Source organism: Palaemon carinicauda, chromosome 13 (assembly GCF_036898095.1).
Source record: "Palaemon carinicauda isolate YSFRI2023 chromosome 13, ASM3689809v2, whole genome shotgun sequence".
NCBI lineage: Eukaryota > Metazoa > Arthropoda > Malacostraca > Decapoda > Palaemonidae > Palaemon > Palaemon carinicauda.
The window spans coordinates 126,996,746-127,013,189 of record NC_090737.1 but is presented as its reverse complement, the minus strand read 5'-3'; the positions used below and the strand labels follow the sequence as shown (position 1 = coordinate 127,013,189).

Here is a 16,444-nt window from a genome sequence, read left to right as displayed (position 1 = left end):
TTTCTCTCTGTCGTGCCACCGGCAAGACCTACTAAATTCGCTGTTGCTTACTGGATTGGTTTTCACATATTTTGGTGAAGTACACATTTCTAGTTTTGAGCTTTCGCTTTGCAGACGTTATCTTCAATACATCCTTGCATTCTTTTGTTGATATTGGATTATTTGTTGACGACTTGGATAGTTTTTTGAATTCCCCTTTGACTAATTCAAAATGGCTGACCCTTCTCAAGTCCCTAAATTCAGAAAGTGTAATGCTAGGGACTGTTCAAGGCGTCTTCCGAAGGCCTCTATCGATCCTCACACCATTTGTTCCAATTGTCGGGATAAAACCTGTCAATTGGAAGATCGATGTGAGGAATGCGTTGGGCTTTCGGAATTCGATTTTCTCGAATTCCAGAAATATACACGTAGGCTAGAGAGAGATAGAGTCAGGAGAAGTTCATCTCGCTCCGTTGAATTTTCCTCTCCTCATGCCCCACAACCTATTCCTTCCCCTGTAGTGGTTGCTCCTGATCCCCCTTCTAGCACTCAACAACCTTCGATGGCAGATATGATGCGTGCCATTCAGGCTCTGGGTGAGAGAGTCGAGTCCTTGGCTAGTGACCGTAACCAGCTCATGGCAGACGTCAAGGAGCTGAAGTGCAAGAGTGCAGTGGGTAGTGATAAAGTGAGTGGTAGTGTTGTGGATAGTGTTGCGCTTGAGGGTTCGTCTGTTCGTGCCTGTCGTCCTCCCAGTCCGGGACCTCTTGCAAGCTCCCAAGCCCAGGGGAGAAGCAATGTCGTACGACCAAAGGGTTCGAGAGGCTTTAATCAGCGAACAGACGTTCCCTCCGTGGTTTCGGGCGTATCTACCCAAGATCGCCCCACCCACACGAAGACGAGAGAGCCCATTTATTCCTCGTCTGCGGAAGAGGTTTCTCGAAAGAAACCATGGACCAAGGTCTCGCGGCCTCTTAAGCGCAAGTCGGTCCCTTCCGCGCAAGTCCAACGGCCCAGTTGTAGCCACTGGGTCACTTCGGACTCGCTGCAGTCTTCCGACGACTGCTCACCTCCTAAGAGAGGCAAAGCGGTACCGCATCAGGCAGTAACACCGTCTGTTGCCGCACCTGCTCCTGTAGACCCTAAGTGGTCTTTGCTGCAGACCATGCAGTCACAGTTAACGTCATTGATGCAGGACTTTCGTGCGGAGAAGGTTGACGCTGCACCAACCTCTAGCCTACAACCAACCACGGTTGTGCGTCCGGTGGACGCTGAGGCTACCTTCTCCCGCACTCCAGCTGTGAGAGTCCCGTCACCCATGCGTTCCAGTGTACCCTGCCAGCCGCATGTTGACGTTCAGCGACGCACGGAACCTTCCGTTGACGTTCGCGAGGTACAACAACAACCTAAGTTGTTTTGTTTTGACGCGGTGCGTCAACCTCCGCAACCCAGTGTGGTTACCACTACTCACCCACAGCAGACTAGACAGTCTGGAGTAGACGATATGCGTCCCCGCGCTGCTATGGTTGTTGCCAGTTCACAGACTGGGCAACAGTTCCATGACGTTGCGTCCGGTTCAGTCACGCGTGCACCCGTGCTGCCGGACTCAGCTGACCAGCCGATTCCTACTCCTTTGCCGCTTCCTCCTCAGTTTTCAGATGATGGACTCTCTGATGATGACGACGCTGCACACATTGACGACCTGCATACGGACATCGACGAACCCAAGACCACGCAACCCTCCTTGGACTTTAGAAAAGTTCTTGCTTTGTTCAAGGAGATGTTTCCTGATCAGTTTGTGCCTGCGGCTCCACGCTCTCCTCCGTCAGAGTTCGCTTTAGGCACGCAGTCATCAGCGCCTGCCTTCACGAAACTCGTCCTCGCCCGCTCGTCCAAGAGAGCTTTACGAGTTTTAGGAGATTGGATGCAGTCCAAAAAGAACCTTGGGAAGACAGCATTTACGTTTCCCCCTGTGAGACTCTCTTCCAGATCGAGCGTCTGGTATGCCACGGGAGAAGTTCTCGGCTTGGGAGTTCCTGCCTCTGCCCAGGGCGACTTCTCAAGTCTAGTAGACTCTCCCCGCAGGCTAGCCATGAGACGCTCTAAGATTTGTTGGTCTCCTTCAGACTTAGACCATCTGTTGAAAGGAGTGTTTAGAGCCTTCGAGGTCTTTAACTTTTTGGACTGGTGTCTGGGAGCTTTGAGCAGGAAGATCTCCCCTTCTGACAAGGAAGCTTCCTTGCTCATTATGTCCTGCATGGACAAGGCCATACGTGACGGATCCAGTGAGCTTGCGGCTTCGTTCGTATCCGGGGTCCTCAAGAAACGGGAAAACCTTTGCTCTTTCCTGTCAGCTGGAGTTACACCGTGTCAGAGATCGGAACTTCTGTTTGCTCCTCTCTCAAAGTGCCTTTTCCCAGAGGACTTGATAAAGGAGATTGCTGCCTCCTTGATTCAGAAAGACACCCATGACCTGGTTGCGTCCTCTGCCCGCAAAGCCACCCCTTTGCCTACCTTGTCTAGACCCAGGATGGACACTCCAGCGTCCAGATTCATTCCGCCCTTTCGTGGCAGAGCCTCCAGCAGAGGAGGTGCTCGTGCCGAAGGGAGACGTGGGAAGAAGAAAGGTACCAAGTCCTTTAAAGGCAGAGTCTGACTGCCACCTTCTTCAGACAGCAGTGGGAGCCAGACTCAAGAACTTCTGGCAGACCTGGGAGAAAAAGGGCACAGATGCACAATCTGTGAAGTTGCTCAGAGAAGGGTACAAGATCCCGTTTGTACGCAAACCCCCTCTAGCAACATCTCCCATCGATCTATCTCCCAGGTACAGAGAGGAAGACAAGAGACTAGCTTTGAAGCAGGAGGTGTCTCTCTTACTAGAAAAGGGAGCGGTAGTCAAAGTCCGGGACCATCAATCCCCGGGCTTCTACAACCGTCTCTTCTTAGTGGTAAAGAAGACAGGAGGGTGGAGGCCGGTGCTAGACGTCAGTGCGCTGAATGTCTTTGTCACAAAGCAGACGTTCGCCATGGAGACCACAAAGTCCGTTCTAGCAGCGGTCAGGAAGGAAGACTGGATGGTCTCTTTAGACCTAAGGGACGCTTACTTTCACGTCCCCATCCACCCAGAATCCCAACCTTTGCTGAGATTCGTTTACGAAAAGGTTGTCTACCAATTTCAAGCCCTGTGCTTTGGCCTAAGCACAGCTCCTCTTGTATTTATGAGGCTGATGAGGAATATTGCCAAATTCCTGCATTTAGCAGATATCAGAGCCTCCCTCTATTTGGACGACTGGCTTCTAAGAGCTTCTTCCATTCGTCACTGTCTGGAGAATCTAAAGTGGACTCTAGATCTGACCAAGGAATTGGGTCTCCTGGTCAATATGGAAAAGTCCCAACTGGTCCCATCCCAAACTATAGTGTACTTAGGGATGGAGATTCACAGTCAAGCTTTTCGGGATTTTCCGTCGGCCCCCAGAACAAGTCAAGCCCAAGGATGCATCCAGAACATGCTAAAGAAGGAACGATGTTCAGTCAGACAGTGGATGAGTCTGATAGGGACGCTTTCATCCCTGGAACAGTTCATTTCGTTAGGGAGACTCCACCTCCGTCCCCTTCAATTTCACCTAGCTGTTTACTAGAAAAAGGACAAGACGCTAGAAGCGGTCTCGATCCCCATTTCCGAGAAGATGAAGTCATCACTAACTTGGTGGAAGGACAATATCAACCTCAGAGAGGGTCTGCCCCTGGCTGTTCAGACCCCCAACCACGTTCTCTTCTCGGACGCATCGGACACGGGCTGGGGTGCGACATTAGACGGTCGGGAATGCTCGGGAACTTGGAACTCGAATCAAAGAACGTTACATATCAACTGCAAGGAGCTACTGGCAGTTCATCTGGCCTTGAAAAGCTTCAAGTCCCTCCTTCAAGGCAAGGTGGTGGAGGTGAACTCAGACAACACCACGGCCTTGGCGTACATCTCCAAGCAAGGAGGGACCCATTCTATGACGTTGTACGAGATCGCAAGGGACCTCCTCACCTGGTCAAGAGATCTAAACCTTTCTCTAGTAACGAGGTTCATTCAAGGCAACATGAATGTCATGGCGGATTGCCTCAGTCGGAAGGGTCAAATCATTCCAACAGAATGGACCCTACACAAGGATGTGTGCAAGAGACTATGGGCCACATGGGGCCAACCTACCATAGATCTCTTTGCAACCTCGATGACCAAGAGGCTCCCAATATATTGCTCACCAGTCCCGGACCCAGCAGCAGTTCATATAGATGCCTTTCTACTGGATTGGTCCCATCTAGACCTTTATGCATTCCCCCCGTTCAAGATTGTCAACAAGGTACTGCAGAAGTTCGCCTCTCACAAAGGGACAAGGTTGACGTTAGTTGCTCCCCTCTGGCCCGCGAGAGAATGGTTCACCGAGGTACTTCAATGGCTGGTGGACGTTCCCAGAACTCTTCCTCTAAGAGTGGACCTTCTACGTCAGCCACACGTAAAGAAGGTACACCCAGGCCTCCACGCTCTTCGTCTGACTGCCTTCAGACTATCGAAAGACTCACTAGAGCTAGAGGCTTTTCGAAGGAGGCAGCCAGGGCGATTGCTAGAGCAAGGAGGACATCCACTCTTAGAGTCTACCAGTCGAAGTGGGAAGTCTTCCGAAACTGGTGCAAGTCGGTATCAGTATCCTCGACCAGTACCTCTGTAACCCAAATAGCTGACTTCCTATTATACCTGAGGAAGGAAAGATCTCTTTCAGCTCCCACTATCAAAGGTTACAGAAGCATGTTGGCAGCAGTCTTCCGTCACAGAGGCTTAGATCTTTCTAACAACAAAGATCTACAGGACCTCCTTCAGTCTTTTGAGACCTCGAAGGAGCGTCGTTTGGCTACACCGGGTTGGAATTTAGACGTGGTACTAAGATTCCTTATGTCAGAAAGGTTCGAGCCACTACAATCAGCCTCCTTTAAAGATCTCACTTTAAAGACTCTTTTCCTCGTTTGCTTAGCAACAGCTAAAAGAGTCAGTGAGATTCACGCCTTCAGCAGGAACATCGGATTTTCATCTGAAACGGCTACATGTTCTTTACAGCTTGGTTTTCTAGCCAAAAACGAGCTACCTTCTCGTCCTTGGCCGAAATCGTTCGATATTCCAAGCCTTTCAAATTTGGTTGGAAATGAACTAGAAAGAGTCTTATGCCCTGTTAGAGCTCTTAAGTTCTATTTAAGACGAACTAAACCTTTACGAGGACAGTCAGAAGCTTTATGGTGTTCTATTAAGAAACCTTCTTTGCCTATGTCAAAGAATGCAGTTTCCTATTATATCAGACTGTTGATACGAGAAGCTCATTCCCATCTGAATGAGGAAGACCATGCTTTGCTGAAGGTAAGGACACATGAAGTTAGAGCTGTCGCAACTTCAGTGGCCTTTAAACAAAATAGATCTCTGCAGAGTATAATGGACGCAACCTATTGGAGAAGCAAGTCAGTGTTCGCGTCTTTTTATCTTAAAGATGTCCAGTCTCTTTACGAGAACTGCTACACCCTGGGACCATTCGTAGCAGCGAGTGCAGTAGTGGGTGAGGGCTCAACCACTACATTCCCCTAATTCCATAACCTTTTTTTAATCTTTCTCTTGAAATTTTTTTATTGTTGTTTTTGGGTTGTCCGGAAGGCTAAGAAGCCTTTCGCATCCTGGTTGATTTGGCGGGTGGTCAAATTCTTTTCTTGAGAAGCGCCTAGATTAGAGGTTTTGATGAGGTCCTGTAGTATGGGTTGCAACCCTTGATACTTCAGCTCCTAGGAGTCGCTCAGCATCCTAAGAGGATCGCGAGGCTCAGTAAGGAAGACGTACTTAAAAAAGGCAGAGTAATTGTTCAAGTCGACTTCCTTACCAGGTACTTATTTATTTTATGTTTGTTATTTTGAATAACTGCTAAAATGAAATACAAAATCCTTAGCTTATAATAATGTAAACAATTAATTCTGGTCTCTACCCACCCCCCTGGGTGTGAATCAGCTTATATACTCACCGGCTAAGTTTAATATTGAAAAATGTTATTTTTATAATAAAATAAATTTTTGAATATACTTACCCGGTGATTATATATTAAAGGACCCTCCCTTCCTCCCCAATAGAGACCCAGTGGACCGAGGAGAAAATTGAGTTCTGTGTTTACATTGAGTACTGAGTACCTGCACGACAGATGGTGCTGTTGAAGTACACCCCCTACCTGCATAGCGATCGCTGGCGGATTTTGAACGTAGAGTTTTTCTGTCGGGCAGCAGAGCTGCAGCTTATATAATCACCGGGTAAGTACAGTATATTCAAAAATTTATTTTATTATAAAAATAACATTTTTCAGCTCAGTTTAATTCAAGATGTCTCATGATGACGAAGTTACGCTGCTTTTTGAAAACAACACTGTACCCCAGGTTCAAGAAATATTAACAAAAACCAGGAATAACATTGAACGGAAAAAAGAAGATCTCAGAATTATGGTTGGGTATGTTAGATTTTCACTTTTGTTTTACTTGGTATGTATGGAATATAGGTATGTTAAAGTACATATACAGATGCCTTTCTTTAATACTATTCTTTAAGTATACATACCTTATCCCCTTGTCCTATCTAATGGGCCTGGAGACTTGATATAGTATTTATCCATTTTATTGGTTCTCCTACCATCCCTCTTTTTAATATGATTAGTCTTTTTTATGAATTTCTAAACTAAGTACTGTTAATTACAAGTGAATGAAGGATATTTTTTCTGAGGATGCATCTTAGATAATGTGGAAGGACCTTGTTTTACCTGAATTAAGGTCCATAGGAGAGGGGATTAGCTGTTGCTTATGAAGGATTTAATTATTTAGATTTTAGTCTAATTTTAAATTTTTAATGTCTTAAGTCTTCATCTACAGGCTTAATGTTTTTTTTTGTTTTTTTTCAGGGAGAGGTATAGAGACCTCATAGAAGCAGCAGATACGATAGCAGAGATGCAAGAAAGTGCAAATGCTATATGCAAAAATATACAAACAATGGAAGGTCTTTGCGAGAGTCTTCAGCAACGTGGTCTTATCGGATTTAAAACGAAGAGTCATCCTGTTATTGGTAATGATCGGTAAGTATTTTTGTTTATAAGGGTTTTTTATTGTTGTATCAGAAGTTCATTAATTTATGATTTGAAAATATGGGTAGCTACCATGTAAAATATGAATTATATTAACCGTTTTAACTTAATATAGAAGGGCTAATCTCTAGACATGTGTTAGATTCCCAGTAATACAAAATGTCTGTTGACATTCTGCAGGACTTCGAGGAAAAATAGAAATTTTAAAATGTATCTGTTATATTTTCATAACCTCACCAGATTTATATTCTTGAGGAAAACACAGTTGTGAACAGCATGTAAAGTTTGAATATTAATTAAAGGGTAATTGTTCCGTAACCGAAATACAAACCACGCTATTTACAAAGGGTTATTACTTTTAGCGTAGCTGAAATGGCGAGCCATTAGAATTTAACGAGGGTGTATTACCCCCGCGCTAGTTAGCGGGGGGGTAGGGGAGTGGTAGCTAGCTACCCCTCCTCCCCCTCACACACAGGTGAATACTCACTTTCACTTTTGGCTCGGACTGTGACAGACGTCTCTGTCTTGGTCCTCGCTTGGCAGCCATTGTCTGTTTTGTCTTTACTTAATCGCTTACTTTTCTTTTACTCAATATATATGTAAACATGTTTTCATGTTTGTATATATATTTGAGTATAGAAATAAGTAAGTTTCCTTTTCAGATGTGTGTGTGTAGTGTACGATATCTACGTGGAGGCCTCGGCAGTTAGGCCACCACGGCCTAATTTTATGGGTTGCGATCGAGTTTGACTTCGGTCTTTCTCTCTCTCTCTCTCTTGAGGTCGTTCACCCTTTTACTATGTTTTACTACGCCCTTGTAGCTTCCTTCCCGTGTGGGTGGGGTTGCTACGCCGTACATTTTGTCTCAATTAGTTTATGAATCTAATTGTAGTTGTTAATTTTTCAGCTTGTAGAACGATTCCTTTCGGGGTTTTCGTTTTTTCTTTAGTGTTCATTCTTTTTTTTAAATTACATAATTACATAGTTACATAATTATAATTGTTATAATTCTGTTTTGGTTACAGCTCTCCTTCCGCGAGTGTAAGTGGTTGTGAGGGCACGTGCCTGTTGTGTAATTCTTGTTCCTTTTCCTCGGGATTCCTCTTCGGAGCCTTCCCGGGGGAATGAATGTGTACTAATATTATTTGTTTTATTTTTTTACAGTTACCGATCTAGTTCGTTTCTGTAATATAGCAACGGTGTGAGCTGTCTGGTTGAGTCCTGGGGATTCGGCTGTTGCTGCCTCCCCCCTTGTATTGTCGTCAGGGGCGTGTCTCCTTCTACTGGTAGTACTCCCGTGTCGACGGACAGCTCTCCAGTTCATTTTAGAACAGTCAGGAGGCTTGCCTCCTTGGGCGGATAACTTTCCTTCCGAGGGAAGTTTTTTCCTGTCCAGGCTTGAGCTTTTCCTCTTTTGGGGGGTTCTTCTCTTGCCTTTTTTTCGTGCGACTATGCTCTTGGTGCTGAGCGGTCGCACCTGCAGTTTCGCTCAAGGGGCTGGGCAACTGCAGGGGCTCCTCTTCGGAGGATTGCCCCTTTTAGGTCACTGGCTGACCAGTCTCTTCCACGAAGTGTTTCTCTGTCGTTCGCGAGAGAGTACACTCATAGAGACTCCTCTTCGGAGGTTTCTTCTGTTGCTGTTGCTGTTGGCCTCCCTCGCCGTAAGGCCCTCCGTCCGCCTCGTCGTAAGGGCCTCTCATCTCCCTATAAGGGTGCTTGAGGCGCCCTTTTGAATCTCCGTTTGCAGCCTACAACTTCTTTTTCTCGATCTTCCGTCTTGGTGCAGATGGACAGCAGTCTAATCTCGTCTCCCGACGGGCAACGGTCTTCCCGACGGACAACGGTCTTCCCGACGGACAACGGTCTTCCCGACGGACAGCGGTCTTCCGACGGACATCAGTCTCCCGGCGGACAACGATCCCTTCGGGGCAAAGGGTTGCCCCCACGGGGGTTCTTCCCTTGCGTGTCAGGGTTTCCCTGCGCGCCCTTCTGTTCGTCAGCGCTCTCCTGTTCGTCAGCGCTTTCAAGATGATCTTCCCTGCGGTTCCTGTTACGTGCCCTGTGCGCCCACGTTCGCCCTCGCGATCTAGAACTTCGGTTCAGGTCGGGGTCAAGGACTTCTTTGCGCAGGCTTCCACGCGTAGCCTTCTGCTCGTCAGCGATCATCAGCTCGTCAGCGATCATCAGCTCGTCAGCGATCATCAGCTCGCCAGCGATCGTCAGCTCGTCAGCGATCATCAGCTCGCCAGCGATCTCCGGATCGCCCACGTGTGTTACAGCTGGCACGCCAACGTTCTCCAACACTTCTGAAGGAACATGGTTCGCCAGCTACTAGCTCAACTGCGGATGCTGATCGCCATCGCGCGACCCTCAACTGCAGATGCTGATCGCCATCGCGCGACCCTCAACTGCGGATGCTGATCGCCATCGCGCGACCCTCAACTGCGGATGCTGATCGCCATCGCGCGACCCTCAACTGCAGATGCTGATCGCCATCGCGCGACCCTCAACTGCGGATGCTGATCGCCATCGCGCGACCCTCAACTGCGGATGCTGATCGCCATCGCGCGACCCTCAACTGCGGATGCTGATCGCCATCGCGCGACCCTCAACTGCGGATGCTGATCGCCATCGCGCGACCCTCAACTGCGGATGCTGATCGCCATCGCACAACCCTGAACGATTGCCCGCTTACGCATGCTGCTCCTCATCGCACAACCCTGAACGATCGCCCTCTTGCGGATGCTGATCACCATCGCACCCTTTCACGCGATCATTCACCTGCGCATGCTGCTCGCCATCGCACAACCCTGAACGATTGCCCGCTTACGCATGCTGCTCCTCATCGCACAACCCTGAACGATCGCCCTCCTGCAGATGCTGATCACCATCGCACCCTTTCACGCGATCATTCACCTGCACATGCTGCTCGCCATCGCACAACCCTGAACGATTGCCCGCTTACGCATGCTGCTCCTCATCGCACAACCCTGAACGATCGCCCTCCTGCAGATGCTGATCACCATCGCACCCTTTCACGCGATCATTCACCTGCGCATGCTGCTCGCCATCGCACAACCCTGCACGATTGCCCGCTTACGCATGCTGCTCCTCATCGCACAACCCTGAACGCTCGCCCTCTTGCGGATGCTGTCCACCATCGCACCCTATCACGCGATCATTCACCTACACATGCTGCTCGCCATCGCTTACCGCCAGCGATCTTCTTCACCTACGCGGCAGCACGATCCCTCGCCGTCACGCCCATTCGCCTGCGCGCCCGCGCGATCGCTCGCCTGCGCGCCCCGCGCGATCGCTCGCCTGCGCGCCCGCGCGATCGCTCGCCTGCGCGCCCGCGCGATCGCTCGCCTGCGCGCCCGCGCGATCGCTCGCCTGCGCGCCCGCGCGATCGCTCGCCTGCGCGCCCGCGCGACCGCTCGCCTGCGCGCCCTCGCGACCGCTCGCCTGCGCGCCCGCGCGACCACTCGCCTGCGCGCCCGCGCGACCATTCGCCTTTGCGCGACCGTTCGCCCTCGCGCGACCATAGTTCGCGGCGAATTCCACAGCCGGTGGTAGCAGCAGGGACGCGTGCTCCTAGGCGGCACTCGGGATCACCTCCATCCAAGCACAGGTTGGTAGTGCAGGACGAAGACAGGTCAGTACAGCATTCTTCCCACCTTCTTTTCAGGCAGGAACCGTCGTGTCCTCTCCAAAGGATCGCCCGATCCCTTTCACCTTAGCGAGGATTTCGGACTCTGTGTCCTTGGAGCAGCAGACATGGTTTGATCCGCTGGCACGGGCGTTAATGAGGGTTATGAAACCAGCACTCACCGGCCAGGGTAACAAACCAGCGGCTGTCTCTCCTACGCTGAAGAGAAAGAGAGGAGTGGACTTCGTGGTGACTTCCCCCAGGGCGAAGTTGGTTCCCAAGAGGTCGGTCTCGAGGGTCCCCTCTCCTGCACGAGTACTCTCTCCTTCTCCCGCCCTGGAAGGATTTTTGGCGGGGGGGCTTTCCGTTGAAGATTTCTCCATCGGACAAGGGGTGACTGCTTACCTCTTCCTCTGGGAGCTTACCAGGTTCTTTCCCTCCTCGGTTACGGCCCGAGGTTTGGTTCAAGGAAGCTACAGGAAGATCAAGGGTACTTTCCTCCTCTCGAGCTCAGGCACCTTGGCCTTTCGTCGTTAAGTATCTACTTGCGGACAAGCTCGATGTTGTACCATCTGGACGCACTGACTGAAGGCTTCCTTCGGGTGTCTCATCTGTGGAGGTCAACGACCTCAGACACCCTTCCATCCTTGAGAAGAGTTTTGTCTTTGCCCAAGGACAGAGACTTAAACATCTGCTGTGCGGAGTAAATCGACTTCCGGTTTCACTCCTCCAAGGCGCTTTCTTCCAGACTCTGCAGGGCTCCAGCTCCCTTTTCTTTCAACCACGTCGGCCTAAGTTATCGGCTACGACAACTGGGACAAGGTGTCCAATTGCAGTTTCCTCCTGTCAGGAACAGATGGCACGGGAGACTCCCCCGGGGGGGCATAGTCCTAAAAGGAGTTCACGAACTCTAGGATTGCAGGTTTTTTCGCTGGGAGGATGCTTAAGGTTACTCATCCGAATGACAGCTTCCCGATGCCCATTCCCGCACAATCTCTGTGAGTAGCCAAGGATATCGCGCCTGCCGTCTCTGTCAGCGAATTCAGTGTCTCTGAACCTCTATGCCATAGCATCAGCAGAGTTGCCCGGTTGGGCAGAATGATCCATACCTTAGGCGAAGGTCTTCCTTAGGATCATCGACGGCTTCACCCCCGGCCCCCTCAGTCGATCCTTTCTTGTAAGGAAGGATCTGAGAGGGGATGTCCATAGTCGACCTCTCAGCCCTGATCAAGTTTGTCGAACAAACTTTGGCCAGCGTAGACCAGCAGAATCGATCAGACTGGTAACGAGGCGACAGGACTCCTTTAACCCTGGATCGGAAGGACGGGTACTTTCAGTTTCCATTCCATCCATCTTCCAGGGTGCTCGTCGAATTCAGCCTAAACTGCAAGTATTCCTGCTTATGATGCAGTGTGGCTATCCCGCCGTGGCATAGCAGGTTTGTTTCCCCAGAGAACTCTCCCTGCCTTCCTCTTGGCCGCTCAGGTGCAGACTTCCGCCTCCTCTGCTGTTTGGAGGGCTGGTCAACTCCGGTAGGCTCGGGTTTCGACCTTCTTCAGCGCCGGGAAAAGCTTCCGAATGCTGACCATGAGTGTGGGCTCATGGTATTTTGCTTGGAGCCTTCTCTTCCTCTGCCTCAACATCTGGAGTATCTGGCCATGATATTGAGTCAACCGCCTTACCACGTTGGAAACCCCGCTTCTCGTCCGTCCAGCGAGGTTAAGCAACGTCGGTACTTGGATGGGTGACCACCTGGGGACGCCAGATTCTGTTACCACATCCTCCGAGCCTTCCTTTCGGTTGACTGTGGCAAGACTGAGGAGAGTCGCAGTACCTGTTCTCAGTCAAGCAGAGTTTTCAGCCCTACCTTGGAACGTTTCCTAGTTCTTCTTTCCTCATTGACCCGTTTATAGTCCGAACGGTCGCCTCAGGATAAGTTCCATGTGGGGCGATCCAAGTTCCGGTGGCTTCAGGCAATGTTTAACCGGACTCCCTGGCCCTATGGGACCAGCGGAACTATTAAACCTGCAATGGGTGTTGACCTATGGAGCCTCTTGATGGTAGTGGATATTCTCGTCCTTTCCCCACATTCTTGATGCGGTTCTCGGACTCGTCAAAGGAAAGGGGGGGGGCATGTTCCGGTCCAGGCCTATGGTCAAGACCTGAAGGATACCTCTCCATCATTCAGGCAGGCTTAAGGGCCTTAGTCTGGCCCCTCTTCAGATCCTACCGCTCCTGCCAAGTCGCCCCGTTGCGTGTCGACTTCATGCTAACCAGCAGGGGACGCATTTTCACACCTTCACATCTTGCAGTAGAGATACCGGGATGATTGAGATTCTCTCAATTCCACCATCGGCTCTCTCATTCCAGGCAGGGGAATGTTTCTCTCAGACTATCCGAGCAGAGCCTCATAGAGAGAGTGTACCTAAGGGTCTTTGACCTTGGGTAACCAGCAAGTGCTGGTCTGGGGGACCTGATCGCGACAGCTTGGAACCTCAAGCTTCCGCTAGTTTTCCCCCCAGTCTCAGACCCCGAGACTCTGGCAAGATGCATTCCGGTGATGGTGGGACAACTTCGACGCCTGCGTCTTCCCTCCTTTTTGTCTGCGGACAATGGGTCTCAACAAAACCAGGTTGTCTGTCAACCTTTCAATGGGAGAGCTCCACTGGGACTATGCGCAGAACGGTTTCTGGACCCTCTGCTTCCCCTGACGGAACTCCCGGGAGAGCTTCTCCCACGGCGCAGACTACTCAAGCAACCACACTGCGACATCTCTCCCGAACCGGGACGTCGCTTCGGCTTCATGCCTGGAGACACTACGCTTCCTCCTCTAGAAGAGACAACCCGCTACAGTCGCGGTACGGAGGTCGCGTCATCTGCGATAGTCATCCACAGGGGTCTCCCAGGCAAAGTGAAGAGTCTAAGGTGGTTGGTGCCGTGGGAGATATACCTCTTCCCGTGAGGCCTCTTCTCCAGCAATAACGGTCTTATTGCCTTTCGGCGGGAGGAAACTCCTTTCCGCTCTTGGCAATGAAGCCTGTCGCTCAGCCTTTCCCTGACCTTCAGGCTTAAAGGAATAACTTTTTCCTGCCCGCTGGATCTATCCTCGCTCATGCGAAGCTACGATCGTCCCTGCCCTAGTCGGAGGAAGACCTCCAACTTGGAGCATGGCTCGGACTTTTAGTCCTTTAAGAGATCTTCTCAAGACCCTTTTATGACAGGCCTCGGATTGTATTCCGCCTTGGGTCTTCTGCTCACTCTGGCCACGGCCAGTGTGTAAGCAATCTTCTTGGTCTCTTACTACTCCCCCCCTTTCTAAGGAAGAGGGGAAGGCAACATTCAGGCTCGCTCCTGAGTTGTTGGCTAGACTCAGAATCTGAGGGTCCCGACCCTTCGGTCCGATTCATTCAAGATTTTGAGTCTCCATTCTGTGTCTGATGTCCCAAGACCTTCTCTTTCTTGCCAGTACAGGAATCGAGAGGTTAGCGCTGGGAACAGCTGCAGTTTGGCCTCAGTTGCAGCCGATTTGGGAACACAAGGAGGACATGGGGGGAGAGTCACCAGTATACCTCTTCAGCCCGGACTCAAGGACATTCATCTCGACCTGTCTTCAGACCCTCCCCCGTCACGTCGCCCTACAGCACGATGTTGGATACATCGCAACGTCCCTCGCCTTCGAGTAATACTACTCTGTGACGCAGGTGCTACAAGCTGGAGTCTGGAAGCGTCTGATGACCTTCGCAGCCCGCTTCCTGCAGGGTGTGACCCACAGGAGTCTCGATACGTTTTCTATCGCTCTGTGGTGGCTACACAACAGCTGGTCTAACCTCAGGCTCCTTTTTGGACAGGTAACAGAAGGTTGAGGGCATTGTTATCAGGTTTTAGTCTGCATGAACGAAAGAAGTATGTCTGGCCCTTACTTCTTTCTTCATCATCCCCTCTACGGGGAAGCAGCATCCTGGTCTCTGCATAGCTGACCTCGAACCTCTGCAGGTAAACCATGCTTCCTTGTGTTCCGAGTATTGAGTCAATACTGTCGCGTCCCCCATACCCTGACGAGGTGGTATTGGGAACGTCCTAACCCAGAGTTCCTTCTGGAACTCCAGGTCAACTGCCTAGGACGGGTCACACTTCTTCCTTCACACACAAGCTTACGTAGGCCACATGGTTCCTTGCGGTGCAAGGAACTTGTGAGGTGCAGGGACTCCTTTTCTCGAGTGCGACTCACTCGGATTCTGAGTCCCCGGGTAAAGCCAAAGCCAGTATGGCTGGGGACTTTCCACCCTTCCTAAGGGATAAGTCACCCTTTGTAAATAGCGTGGTTTGTATTTCGGTTACGGAACAAATGACAAATTCGAAGATAATTTGTATTTTTCCTAACCATACAAACCTTAGCTATTTACACATATTTGCCCGCCAGCCCTGTCCCCCAAGACAAGTCCTACCTCTAAGTGAAAGTGAGTATTCACCTGTGTGTGAGGGGGAGGAGGGGTAGCTAGCTACCACTCCCCTACCCCCCCGCTAACTAGCGCGGGGGTAATACACCCTCGTTAAATTCTAATGGCTCGCCATTTCAGCTACGCTAAAAGTAATAACCCTTTGTAAATAGCTAAGGTTTGTATGGTTAGGAAAAATACAAATTATCTTCGAATTTGTCATATTATGCTAAGGTGATTTTTTCTATTTTTTTTATTGCATAGAAATTTATTATTCTTAATCAGTCCGACATAAGATATAAACTTTTACAGGTATATGTAAAAACTTTATCTAATATTTACAGGTCATCTACATCTGGAAACCATTACTCCCTTGCTGTTCAGGTGAAATTGTTGGTAACAATCCCAGAAACCTTGTGGAGTCTAACTGAGCATGGACAATACCTGCAAGCTACTCAGTTACTCTTACTCGCACATCATACACACACTGCTCTGCAACTGTCACCAAATGCTGCCAAGGTAAACAGTTGCACCTTTGTCTTTTCTTAATAGTTCTCAGTGCTGCTAAAATTGACTGTATTCTAAGGTACTGTATTGCATAATATTAAAAGTCATATGATTTTTTCTGGTTTGCAAAGTATATTGTAGTAATTCTGTCTTTTTCTTTTTGCCTTTGTAATGAATTTACTTCTTGAAAGTAAACACATGTACAGTGTCGTATGAATTGCTATTAAGGAACTGATATAAAGTTTTTAATGTCTTTGCAGTGATCTTACTTTGCATTGTATAAAACCAATTTAATAAGTATAGCCATGCTGAATCCCTGTAACAAAGGAAATTTATAAATCTAAGTAAGTGGGATTTATGAATAAAGTGTAGGCATGCTTATATGAATCCATTGTTCAATATCTAGGAAGTGCTTGATAGTAGTAGTAGCTGAAAGTGCAAAGAAAATTTCAGCCCCCTTAAAACAGGAATTCCTGTCTTTATGGGGGTATGTTTCATGAATATTATGTCACAAAATTTACCAGCTGGCTCATGGCATTCTAGATTCCTTAGCATTGAAGAGTTAATAGGTAGTGTGCTCATGTTTCCATGAAGAACTGACAGGTTTGCCATTCTTTTACAGGTAACTTCATGGTTTCCAGTCATTGAACGCCAGTGGGCAAGTATTACGCAGTTCAGGTCAACGATTGTGAGGGGATGTTCTAATTTGATTAGTACAGAAGTAGATGATACCCAGG

General features: G+C 49.3%; 1 protein-coding gene across 1 annotated transcript in view; it reads left to right on the top strand.

Annotated features, from left to right (window-relative positions):
• The window catches only part of LOC137651798 (conserved oligomeric Golgi complex subunit 1-like), an 82,739-nt gene that overhangs the window by 28,335 nt on the left and 37,960 nt on the right, over positions 1-16,444 (top strand). The window contains exons 2-5 of the mRNA XM_068385016.1: positions 6,351-6,491; positions 6,936-7,106; positions 15,545-15,719; positions 16,330-16,443. Coding sequence (XP_068241117.1) covers positions 6,367-6,491; positions 6,936-7,106; positions 15,545-15,719; positions 16,330-16,443 — 585 coding nt within the window. The 5' untranslated portion in view covers positions 6,351-6,366. The remainder of the gene's footprint in view (positions 1-6,350; positions 6,492-6,935; positions 7,107-15,544; positions 15,720-16,329; position 16,444) is intronic.